Source organism: Larimichthys crocea, chromosome XVIII (assembly GCF_000972845.2).
Source record: "Larimichthys crocea isolate SSNF chromosome XVIII, L_crocea_2.0, whole genome shotgun sequence".
Taxonomy (NCBI): domain Eukaryota; kingdom Metazoa; phylum Chordata; class Actinopteri; family Sciaenidae; genus Larimichthys; species Larimichthys crocea.
Window position 1 is genome coordinate 5,086,413 of NC_040028.1, and position 11,938 is coordinate 5,098,350.

The 11,938-nt window shown below is 43.2% G+C and overlaps 2 protein-coding genes across 4 annotated transcripts in view; both read left to right on the forward strand.

The window, feature by feature from the left end:
* Positions 1-3,308, forward strand: part of itprid2 (ITPR interacting domain containing 2) — a 38,010-nt gene extending 34,702 nt beyond the window's left edge. For both annotated transcript variants that reach the window (XM_019275580.2, XM_019275582.2), the window contains one exon: positions 251-3,308. In XM_019275580.2, coding sequence (XP_019131125.2) covers positions 251-358 — 108 coding nt within the window. In that variant the 3' untranslated portion in view covers positions 359-3,308. The remainder of the gene's footprint in view (positions 1-250) is intronic.
* Positions 3,309-4,826: 1,518 nt separating this feature from the next.
* cwc22 (CWC22 spliceosome associated protein homolog) overlaps positions 4,827-11,938 on the forward strand; it is an 11,179-nt gene continuing 4,067 nt past the window's right edge. The window contains exons 1-14 of one of the 2 annotated variants that reach the window (XM_027291136.1): positions 4,827-4,958; positions 6,167-6,223; positions 6,307-6,527; positions 7,720-8,045; positions 8,273-8,527; positions 8,632-8,760; positions 8,873-9,041; positions 9,165-9,218; positions 9,303-9,438; positions 9,542-9,748; positions 9,869-9,931; positions 10,023-10,118; positions 11,073-11,154; positions 11,536-11,596. In XM_027291136.1, coding sequence (XP_027146937.1) covers positions 6,169-6,223; positions 6,307-6,527; positions 7,720-8,045; positions 8,273-8,527; positions 8,632-8,760; positions 8,873-9,041; positions 9,165-9,218; positions 9,303-9,438; positions 9,542-9,748; positions 9,869-9,931; positions 10,023-10,118; positions 11,073-11,154; positions 11,536-11,596 — 1,854 coding nt within the window. In that variant the 5' untranslated portion in view covers positions 4,827-4,958; positions 6,167-6,168. The other variant, XM_027291135.1, reaches the window with a different exon arrangement.

Consider the following 11,938-nt stretch of genomic DNA (forward strand, 5'->3'; position numbering starts at 1 on the left):
CGGAAGGTAGACGCCTGACACTAGTTCATAGCACTAGCCACAATGTACAGCAGTGACGGTGTGACGCACACTTGCTATCGGCTACTGTAGACTCTAATCAATATCCTCCTTACCTGACCATTTTCATATGAGGAAATAAACAGAACGCTACTTCTGTTTCTTACCAGAGGACCTGAGTGAAGACGGTACGGTCACAATTGAACTTGTTCAAAGTTTTTCAGGAACTCTTTTTGTCTCCATTATTTCCCAGATTCGAGCCAGCGTGGCGCAGGAGGTCCGACGGGAGATCTACGGTGAGCTGCTGGCTACCATGTCACCAGGGCAACCCTCGCTGCCCGCAAGGCAACAACCCTTGTAGTCATGGAAACAGCAGAGCACTACCCCCTTTCACCGTCAGCCTTAGTAACCACAGCCTAAGCAGCAACACTGTCTGTCTGCAACACTGTATAGCTGAGTAACACTGTACTGTCTGTAACACTGATGATGGCATGAACGCATCGCCTACATGTGATAAACCTCGTCCACCACACCTGCGGACCGCCCTGCTGTTAACGAGTGGAGAGGTGGAGGGCGGAGCCTCACACAGGACACACAACATGACGAAGATGTTTACGCGCCTGTGGTTAGTTCTAGTATGCTGGTGTGATGCATGCTGGGAACGGCAGTCCCTGTGAACCATCAGCGACGATGTGTTGTCTCACATCTTCCTGTTTCTAACAAAGCTAAATCTACTACCACTGCCACTAATACTACTGGTACTACATCCAGTACAGCAAACAGGACTCTACCAGTATCACCACTACTAGTGATCAGATCAGTAGCATGAGTCATGTCCTAATGAGAACAACAGTAATAAATGATAAGTATTCATGATCAGGGTTAAATGGTGTCAGTACAAACTGTTCAGAACTACAAACGTAGAGAAAATAACATATTTCCTCACTTCCTATTTTTTAGTTCCAGGTCTGTCAGATTTCTGCCAACACCCCAAGTAAGGAATGGTTTGAAGTTTTCATTCCTGGTCGATTTGGCATTCTTTAAAACTGGTGCTATTGTTGACAAATCCATTGCATTTCCTGTGACTGATTCACAATAAAAGCACCTGGTGTTTTGCCAGGTGAACGCTTTTAATGTGAAAAGCAGCAGTAGGAAATGTTGCGTTAGGAGTAACTTAATCCAGCACCGGTTCCACTATAGGAGGGTAAACTGTAAACAGACAATGTGTGTATTGGTAGGTCATTTGAATCTCGCACAATAATGGCGGACCCCGCCATTAACAATAAATACTGCCATGTAGAAAGGTAATCACAGAATGTAATGTGCAGAAACATGCTGATCTCATCAGCTTCCTCTAAAAATACTGTAAATGATGCCTTAATATTTTAATATTTGCTCTCATACCTTATATGAAGGGCTTATATTCTTTGATCTTCTGTCTGCAGAGGGTCAAACAGCTTTGACTGCTTAGAGTTACTCATTCCATGCACATTTCACCTTCATGTACGAGGTTTAAAGAAGCCTGTGAGGTATATAATTAAGGGATTATGATCTTACAGCCTCCTTCATGATCATGATCATCATCATTATCATCATCGTACTTCCTCTCACCTCTTTCACAGTTGTTTCTGTGTTTTTTCTACGATGTGACCCTGCCCCCTACTGGTCAGTTCACCAGCCTTCGTGGTTGAAAGTCTCGACTCCATACAAACTTGTCAAATGTCTGTTACTACAGTATGGGTACAGTAAGCAGGCCTGTAGGACAAGGCTTTAAGAGGCTGCATGCAGGTGCTGTTCAACGAGTAGCTCCAACACTAATCGCTAAAACCAAAATGTTTCTTTAATATTTTTATTTCTACACCTGCTTAATAAACAAGATGCACAAGTTAGACAGCTTCTGACTACTAGGGTCGGTTGTTTTCTGTCTTGATTGAGGTAGGCTAGCAGTTTCCCTTTGGCTCCAGTGTTTGTGCTAAGCTAGGCTAAACGCAACCTGAATGAAATGAGACTGTTCCTTTAACACTGTGTGTGTGTGTGTGTGTGTGTGTGTGTGTGTGTGTGTGTGTGTGTGTGTGTGTACTGGTTGTTTCTGAGCAGGTGATGAGGTCAGTGTGTGATGTCATTAGGTACGGTGGAGATCAGAGGTTACTCTGTGGCAGCAGGTTTCAGTAAGTTGTCATAGCGACGATGATGATGATGATGATGATGACGTGATGATGGTTCAGAAGGAGGAGCTTAGCTATTATGGGTCATTGGGTGGTGTTGCCAAAACGTTAGCTTGCATTAGCATGTTAGCTTAGCTCACACTGTCTGATGACAATGATGTGAACATTACTGAGACTATTGATAATGAATCAATGATCACTGTTAACCACTTCAGCATAAACCATCTGATACTAATTCATCCTCCTCTTCACACTTAATCCGACCTGATCGATCACTAAACAATAATTACTAATCACCTAATGTTGAACACATGTTGTCTTTACCACTAAAGTCTGGGTGTAGTGTCTGAGTGGTCCCTCATGGGATATACTGCCAGTTATTGTGAATCACTTGGCACACACCATAGCTGAGTGTGATTGGCTGCAAGACCTGTCAATCAAGACAAACTCCTAAATACCTCTTTTTTTTATATATATATCTTCTTCCTAGTCCATCCATCCATCCATTTTCTATAAACACTTATCAGACCCTATCAGAGAGGGGCTGGAGCCATTCTTTACAGATCAACAATTCTGAAAATTTCCACACAAACCCTCATTAGAATCAAATTATTATCTACTGAAAGCTGAACTTTTTTTTTTTTTTTAGAAAAGATGTATTGACTTTATGTTTTTCGGATGTTCATTCTTGGTCTTTGGGAAGAGTTGTTTAAAGGTTCACTTATCAATGATTCTGAGTCTTTATTCAACTCCTGGAGCTGGCTCAGGTGTCATCATGTGACCTAAATGTGAACTTTCATTCATGTGATTGCTTCTTAATCCTCTGTCAATCTTATGGACCATTTATTGACTTTATGTTTGTAGAAACTTTATTTTTCATGTTCACTGATCACAAACTCTGCTCTGCTGGACCAACACTCAACACTCAATTTTAATTTTTTTTTATTTGTTTAATTGCTCAAGAATGCTTCACACACTTCTAATTCCACGTCACTGCCTGAATGTTGGTGTCTATTAATTTCTATTGATGTCTATTAATGAGAAAGTGTATTTTTTATTGATGTCTTGTCAGTGGGATGCAGGGGAGGGATCACTCTGTAGATGAGATGAGAATAATAAAGAAGTATTTATTTTCAGTACACATGATTATGTGTGTGTGTGTGTATAAAGTATGCATACTTAATCATACTTTAACTTATTCTATGCTTGTTGCATTACTCTTCTTCTCAGATTTTTTAAATGACCAGTGTGTAGGCCTAAATGATATCTGGTGGTATAGTTGGAGATTGCAACCCCCTTGTCTCACTCTCGCCTTGCTAGCATGGAAGAGAAACTACAGTGGCCACAAGTGAAAAACACTAAAGGCCCTGGGTCCAGTCCAATAGTCCAATAATATTTTTTGCTTAAGAAGGTTTCTAACTTAGTGAGAGGACCCGGCTGCATTCTTTTAAACTCTGATGAACTGTCCGTGGCTCGTGCCTCTTCATCTCCTGCAGTTCTCTGCATTAGTTCTGTTGTTGACTGTGGAGCTGCTTTGACGCACAGAGGTGTTCAAGTTTGCTCTCAGCCTTAGTAAAAACTTTCTCAAAATGTTATTATTAGATAATTTTGAAGTTATAATATAATATAAAACACTAATGTCACATTTAGCGTGTGTTCCAGTGTTCCTCCAGATCATCATAGAAGTTGTATCAGCAATATGATATATGAGTGGACAGGAGGGTGAGTATGAGCAGTGTGAAAACCACTTTGTTCCACCCCTGTGACAGGTGGTCAGTATTCATTTTATTATTTAAATTCTGACGTTGATAATGACGTCATAATTCTCATATTTTTACTTCCTGCATAACAAACATGCTAAGCGTGCACAGAGAGAAGTACCTTAGATGTGCTTCTTGCAGTCTGAACTTTGTACTTTTACTATAAACTGGCATCAATAATGTTTGCCGTCACATAATTAGAAGTCAGAAAGCGAGAAGTCAGAAAGCAGTCGGATTCTTTGAACACCATTGCCATGCTCTCATCCTCTCGTCCTCATAAATCCTCCTTCAACTTTCCTTGACCTCTTTTCCATTGAGGTCAAGGAAAAGTGTTTAGGAGAGGACTTAGGGGGTAATCTTTTTGACTATTTGACTGTAGTTTAGTTTGACTACTGTAGGAACATCAGGGTTCAAACATGGTGGACTCCATTGAGGAGGTACTGCTGTGTCTGTGAAGGATGATGAATGTTATATTTTATATAATGACTGTCATATTATGTAAATAAAGCCTCCTAAATTTTACACACCGGACCTTTAAACGGTGAATGGATTGCACTTATATAGTTTTGTATTCATTAATTTATTTATTTATTGGTTTAAGTAATACATTTTATTTATTTATTTGTATTTAAACATCACATAACATACATAACACAAGGTTTCCTATCCTGTCACAAGGGACTAAAATGAGGTGAGGTACTTGTTATCGCCACCAGGGGGCGATACGAGAACAGCAGCTCCGTTCAAACCTTGGGAACTTTTAGCATAGACATATATACATATATACAAATTTCTTTTCTAGTACTGAATTTGCTGAGCAGTGTCAGTAATAATGTATGGGGACGACGGGGCCAGAGTCAGGCACACTCAAAATTTCTTTAGACATTTTTCTAGACATATATGTCTATATGACTTTTAGTATGAAATCCGGAAGCTCTGTGTGACCTGGAAGTGATTCAGGTTATTGTAGGAAGTTTTCCGCCACAAGAACGACAGTGATTTAACGGAGGGGGACAAAAAGTGTGAAAACAGGAAGGTAAGACGACGTTTGAAGCCGCTGACTGTGAAGTAAGGAGACAGAGTGTCTTCAGAGACGAAGAAGAAGAAGAAGAAGAAGTGTGCGGCTGAGCTAAAGAGCGGGAGCTAACGCTGGATTAGCAGAGCGGCTAACTTTAGCTCATCCAAACACACATGGCGATGAAACGCCTGGCAGCCACAGGTCATGTTAACTACTCTAACCACCTGCCCCAAGTGACCTTAATCCACTCATTTGACGGACTTGTTTATTTTGTTCTGCGCGGCCGAACATCAGTCACTTATCACCGTGTTAGCTGTTAGCTCGCTGCTCATCTGAACTCTGTAGAAACTGTATGAAACTTCATCAGAGTCAGAATCAGAAGTACTTTATTAAGCCCCGTAGGGAAATTGTTTGTTTTTTTTAAAGACATGAACCTGTTCCCATACCGGGAGTTGAATCCGGGTTCATGTTTACATGTGACTAACAGAGCAGTGTGCCTGATCAAACATGTCACAGAGATAACAGGATGAGTTAATTGTGACTTTAGCAGTTCGTAACTGTAACATTGTCCTGATGACTTCTTCAAAGTTTCCTGGAAACAGAAAGCTGACCTTTCAGTGTTTCATTAAAGGACGTGCACGGAGTGAGTGACTGCAGTGCTCGAAACAGTCCAGAAATATTCTCCTGTCTGAGATCTGTTTGATTAAAAACCACTTTGGATAGATAGATAGATAGATAGATAGATAGATAGATAGATCGATAGATGCTGTATTGTCCTTATGTAGTAATGGCTTTCTGAAGCTGCAGAGATCTGAAGTTCAGGTGCGCTTTAATGCGAGCTCAGATTCATTCCCACATGCTTACTCCTTATATAGGAAGGCTTTGCTGTGTCAGATATAAGCACCTGTTTGTCCTTCATCAATACCCGTCAACATGCTGTCGTCCTAGATATGGTGGCTCCTAACTATTAATACATATGTGCTGGGATATAGATTACATGGTACTGAGAAACACATTCATCCACAGATACATTAAATAACACAACCACAAAAATAAACATTCAGCACAACACATATTGTGTCATAGTGTGTAAGAGTGTGATGGCTTCCTTCCTATCTTCAGTAGGAACCAATGCGTTTGTGTTCTGAGAGGTATGAAGTATCGAGTGAAGAGTGAACACGTTATTACTTCTTCGTTTTAATGATGAATATGTGTCCGTTGTTTAGGCATGGACTCTCCAGACAGAAGTCAAAGTCCTGTCCCTGTACAGAGAGAGCGCAGCGGTGAGTAAAACCTGCTGTCACCTGCTGACTGTTAGCTGTAGCTGTAGATATTCATCCTTTTTAACGCTGCTCTCCGTCTTCAGGACCTTCAGAGGACGAGTCTAGTCCAGCGGCAGAGAGATCACAACAGGCCGGCTCTGTTGAGAGAAGCCCCAAAGAGAGGCCGTCCGCTGAGGCCAGTCCTGCAGGCAGCGCCGCCTCCAGCAGCTCAGACAGCGACAGCAGCAGCAGCAGCAGCAGCAGCGAGGAGGATGAACATCACGGGGCTCTGAGGAAGATCCGGAGCAGTGTGGCTCAGATCAAAGTAAGCAATGTTGCTAATGTTGATGTTACATGTGTTTACATGCACAGATTACGGTGGACGTCCTGTTGTTGACGGTAGTGTTGTTCAACTTGTATAGGAGTTTGTTGAGGGGTCCTGGTGCTTGTGGATGGGCAGCTGATGGGAAGAAACCATTTTTGTGGTGTGAGGTTTTGGTCCTGATGGAGTACATCCTCCTACCAGAGAGAGGCAAGAGTTTGTGTCCGGGATGGGAGGTGTCAGCCACAATATTACCTGTACGCCTCAGAGTGCTGGACAAGTCCAGATCCTGGAGGGCAGACAGACTGCATCCGGTGTGAAAATGTCAGGAGAGGAGGGAGGTTGAGCATCAGAGAGGCAGATGGGAGAATCAGTATGTAGAGTCTAACTTCATCTAACTCTTTGGATGAAAGGTTTATTTCTATTGGTGATTGTTTAAACCGTGGAAAGACAAACCAAGATGGTTTAGGTGAGTTTTATTTTACCAGTTTGAATAAAGTGTTACGTTGTTACGGGGTAAAATGAAAATGTTTTCTGTTTTTTTTTTTAACACGGCAACATAACTGCTGCTTCTCGTTAAACAAAAAGAGTACGATTATTTCTTAAAATGGTTCTTTCCATGATGTTGTTGGACCTCCAATAACAATCTGTCACTGACAAAAAGACTTCACCTAATACTGCACCAAATGAAAAACCTGTTATCCCTGTTTGTCACTTAGACGTGGGAAAATTAGGTTGCATTTTGAAAAGTTACCCTTTAATGCCACAGAGTGATAATTTAGGTTTTGTGTGAAGTTGATCTGGTAACAGAGAGACGAGAATTTAGCATTTTCAGGCTCTCTGAGGTATCTGGCCTCAAACATGTTGTGATTCTGGTCGAGCAAACATAGCTCGTTTTCAGTGCGTTTCCACGGCAACATAGCATCTTTATAAGATGGAGTACAAAGGGTGGAACTTAACGGACCTGCTCCATTAATAGACCAGAGACCAGTGAGGTCTACTGATTTAAAGTCAAGCTCACTGAATTGAACTGTGTTATCCCGGGTACTTACAGGTTTTTATTAGAAACTGGACCGGTTTGAACTGGACCTGTTGTGTTGTAACTCTTCCTCAGCCGAACTCAGACTTTTAAAAATGTTCTCTGTGGATTTCACGTCCATGTAACACTGACAGTTTTGATTTATTTGTTTTCCAGAGATCCCGATCTAAGTCCAGGTCCAGGGAGCAAGACAGATCTGCATCCAAAGAAAGAGACAGATCCGGTTCCAGAGGACGAGACAGATCCGGTTCTAGAGGACAAGACAGATCCGGTTCCAGAGGACGAGACAGATCCGGTTCCAGAGGACGAAATAGATCCGGTTCCAGAGGACGAGACAGATCCGGTTCCAGAGGACGAGACAGATCCGGGTCCAGAGGACGAGACAGATCCAGGTCCAGGTCCAGGTCTAGGTCCAGAGGCCGAGACAGATCCAGGTCCAGAGAAAGAGACCGGGAGCGCTACAACAGAGAGCGCTACCCAAGGTAACAGACACACGCTGAGATCCACACAGCTTCTGATTGGCTGGAAATAATTTTAGTAACTACTTTTAAAATGAGATGTTCAGTATGTAAGACGACCTGAAACCGGATCATAAAACTCATCACATGCTCCAAATATTCCCCAGAGAAGATGGTGATGAAACATGCTGCATGAGGAATAATAGTAATAATAGTTTTTGTTTCACCCTCTTCCTCTCTGCTCTGCCCAGGAAACGCTATGACGACTGGCGTGACGACAGGGGCGGGCGTTTTGACCGGCGGAACAATCGCGATGCAGAACTGGATCACAGAAGACGTGGCCGCTCGGCCTCCCCACCAGCGGACAGGGAGCCAGCGGCGTCCGAGGAGCCGCCGGTCAAGAAGAAGAAGGAGGAGCTGGACCCGATCCTGACGAGGACGGGTGGAGCTTACATCCCCCCGGCCAAGCTACGCATGATGCAGCAGCAAATCACCGACAAGAGCAGGTACGAGTGTTGCTTTTATTTCACTGGTCAAAGTTAAGCAGTCGTCGTCATGGTGAAACACTTGAACATGGTGCACAATGTAACGTGTGTGTTGTTACTGACAGCCTGGCCTATCAGAGGATGAGCTGGGAGGCTCTGAAGAAGTCCATCAATGGTCTGATCAACAAAGTCAACGTGTCGAACATCGTCATGATCATCCAAGAGCTGCTGCAGGAGAATATCGTCAGGGGGAGGTAAAGAACAGCACAGCAACACACCACGGCAAAACTGACAAACACTTTTAGAGAGAGAAACCTCCTGTCCTGTGAGTCTGACTCGCTCTGTAACTGTCTGTCTGTCTGTCAGGGGTCTGCTGGCTCGCTCGGTGTTGCAGGCTCAGGCAGCATCTCCGATCTTTACCCACGTTTACTCCGCCGTTGTCGCCATCATCAACTCCAAGTTCCCCCAGATTGGAGAGCTGATCCTCAAACGCCTCATCCTGACCTTCAGGAAGAGCTACCGCCGCAACCTCAAGGTACCTGACTGTCTTCTGTCTGTCTGTCCTTCTGACACATAGAGTGTGATCAAAAGAGGCGATTGATTGAATTCATTCAGAGTTAGTTGCATATTGAAACCAGTGTCTGTTTTGTTTTTTTAGCAACAGTGCCTGACTGCCTCAAAGTTCGTGGCTCATCTCATCAACCAGAACGTGGTAGGTGCTGCTGTCTGACCTTTGTGCTGACGGAGGATCTGAGTGTTCATGTTCAGCTGACCTCTCTCTGCCCCTCGCCCTCAGGCTCATGAGGTTTTGTGTCTGGAGATGCTCACTCTGCTGCTGGAGCGTCCAACCGACGACAGCGTGGAGGTCGCCATCGCCTTCCTGAAGGAGTGTGGACTCAAACTGACCGAGGTGTCCCCTCGAGGAATCAACGGTACGCCAGAGCTCCGACTGTGAACTCCGTTCAGCTGTAAGAGAAACTAGATCCTAAACACCAGCATTGTTCATCAGAGTGTGTTTCCCATCTCTCTCTTCAGCCATCTTTGAGCGCCTCAGGAACGTCCTCCACGAGTCAGCCATCGATAAGAGGGTCCAGTACATGATCGAAGTGATGTTTGCCATCAGGAAGGACGGCTTCAAGGATCACCCAGTGATCCCAGAGGGCCTGGACCTGGTGGACGATGAAGACCAGTTCACCCACATGTTGCCGCTGGACGACGAGTACAACACAGAGGACATCCTCAGTAAGCCCCAGACAGAGAGAGAGCAAGGGGGGACCCTACAGACTGTACAACACACAGAGATGAGCGTAGAGATGTATTCCTAATATGTATGTGTGTGTGTGTGTGTGTGTATTTACCCAGATGTGTTCAAGCTGGACCCAGACTTCCTGGAGAATGAGGAGAAATACAAAACTATTAAAAGAGGTGAGACTGTGCACAAACATGACACATGACACTGTCCAATGAGCTGTCACCTCCGTCCCAGTTTGACCAACCAGCTGTCACCTCCCGACAGACATCCTGGACGAAGGCAGCAGCGATTCAGGGGAGGAGGGAGACGGCAGCGACGAAGATGAAGACGACGAAGAGGAAAAAGAGGAGGAGGGAGAAGGTGAGACAGTTTTCTTTCTCAGATTAAAGCGGCGTTCCACTTTCACTAGTTGTATTTTGTACCCACTGTTCAAATGATATTAAAGCTTAAAGTTACACATAATCAACAGCGTCGCCGCCTGATTGACAGGTAGATGCCATTATAGATGACTTATTCTTTTTTTAAAAGGTATAGTTCGACATTTTCATGTTCTTGCCATCAATACGACTCCCATTTAAATATGAAGCGAGATAAAAATGTTCTTTTCCAATGAGGAAGGGAACATTTTTATTAGATCTGAATTTAAAAAGAATTACAGAATACTCAACAATTAAAGTCATATCTTATTTAATATCACAGCTGAGCTTTTATCAGTTATTTATCACGTTCAAATTCTGCCTTGTCGTATTTATTTATCATTTTCAGTAGTTTATTTTTGCTGAAACAGAAAAATCAAACTGAACTAGGCTCCAATTTACATGACTCTAAATAATTAGATCTGGATAAAGAATCTTCATTAAGTCGGTTTGATGTTTTGACGGTTTGGTACTTTGGATAAAAAAAATGACGTTCATATAATGTGATTATTTTATTTATATTTATATTTATATTTAGAGCTGCTGCAAGGCAGACTTGGCGAGCTGTTTCCTCTTGAATCCGGTCTTTATGTTTAGCTCAGCTAATGAGCTGCTGACTGTAGCTTCATACATATCATGGTATTGATTTGATTATAACTGAAACACACCAGAAATCAAAAATAACATTTGTCAAATAGATCACAGGTCAGACTAATCTGCAGAAAATCTCAAGCTTTAGTCATAAAGCCTGTGATTAAGACAGACCGTTACTGTTCAATATTCTGATTTTATATGAATCATTATTTCAATACTGTGAACCTGATTTTAACATGATGAAACGACCAGCCAATCAGCATCCTCCGTTAAAGACTCCCTCTCTCTCTTCTCTGTCTGTCAGATGAGAAGGTCACCATCTTTGATCAGACCGAAGTCAACCTGGTGGCTTTCAGAAGAACCATCTACCTCGCCATACAGTCCAGGTACACAGACAGACAGACAGACACAGACACAGAGTAACACACACTCTCAAAAACACACACAGTCAGTGAATCAGTTCTCTGAGGGTGGCAGTTGGCAGTTATTTACAGCTCCTTCTATATTTGATGGACTTGGACTAATGCTTAAAGCTGCGTGAGTGTGTGTTAATGTCTGTGAGTGTGTGTGTCTGTGATTGTGTGTGTGTGTGTGTGTGTGTGTGTGTGTGTGTGCGCAGCCTAGTTACCATGGTTTCACTGAAGCACAGTTCACAGGTTTGGAGAACAGGATGAAACGCTGAAACAGATTGAGAAAATGACACACACACATGAACACACACACAGACAGTTCACTGATGAATCCTTATTGATTGATTGTTTCTGTAGTTTGGACTTTGAGGAGTGCGCTCACAAACTGATCAAGATGGACTTTCCTGATAGCCAGACGGTGAGTACACACACACACACACACACACACACACACACTGCTGACCAGAAGGTGGCGCTGATTAATTATTTGAACTAATGAAGAAGAAGAAGAACGCTGTTTGTATTTTGACTTTTAAACAGAGCGGACTGTACGTTGAGGGCTCATCACTGAGTTTGCCAAACGTAGCTGAGCCAGTGTTTAAACTTCAGAGCTGATAACGTCGCTCACAGGAAACCGCATCATATTGTGGACTTCCATTCAAACGCATGCAGACCGTGGCACCTGTCGTCAGCTTCTCACTCGGAACCTCAAGTTAAACTCTGAACTTTGACCTGAAGTCATGTGACCGGCTGAGCTGAC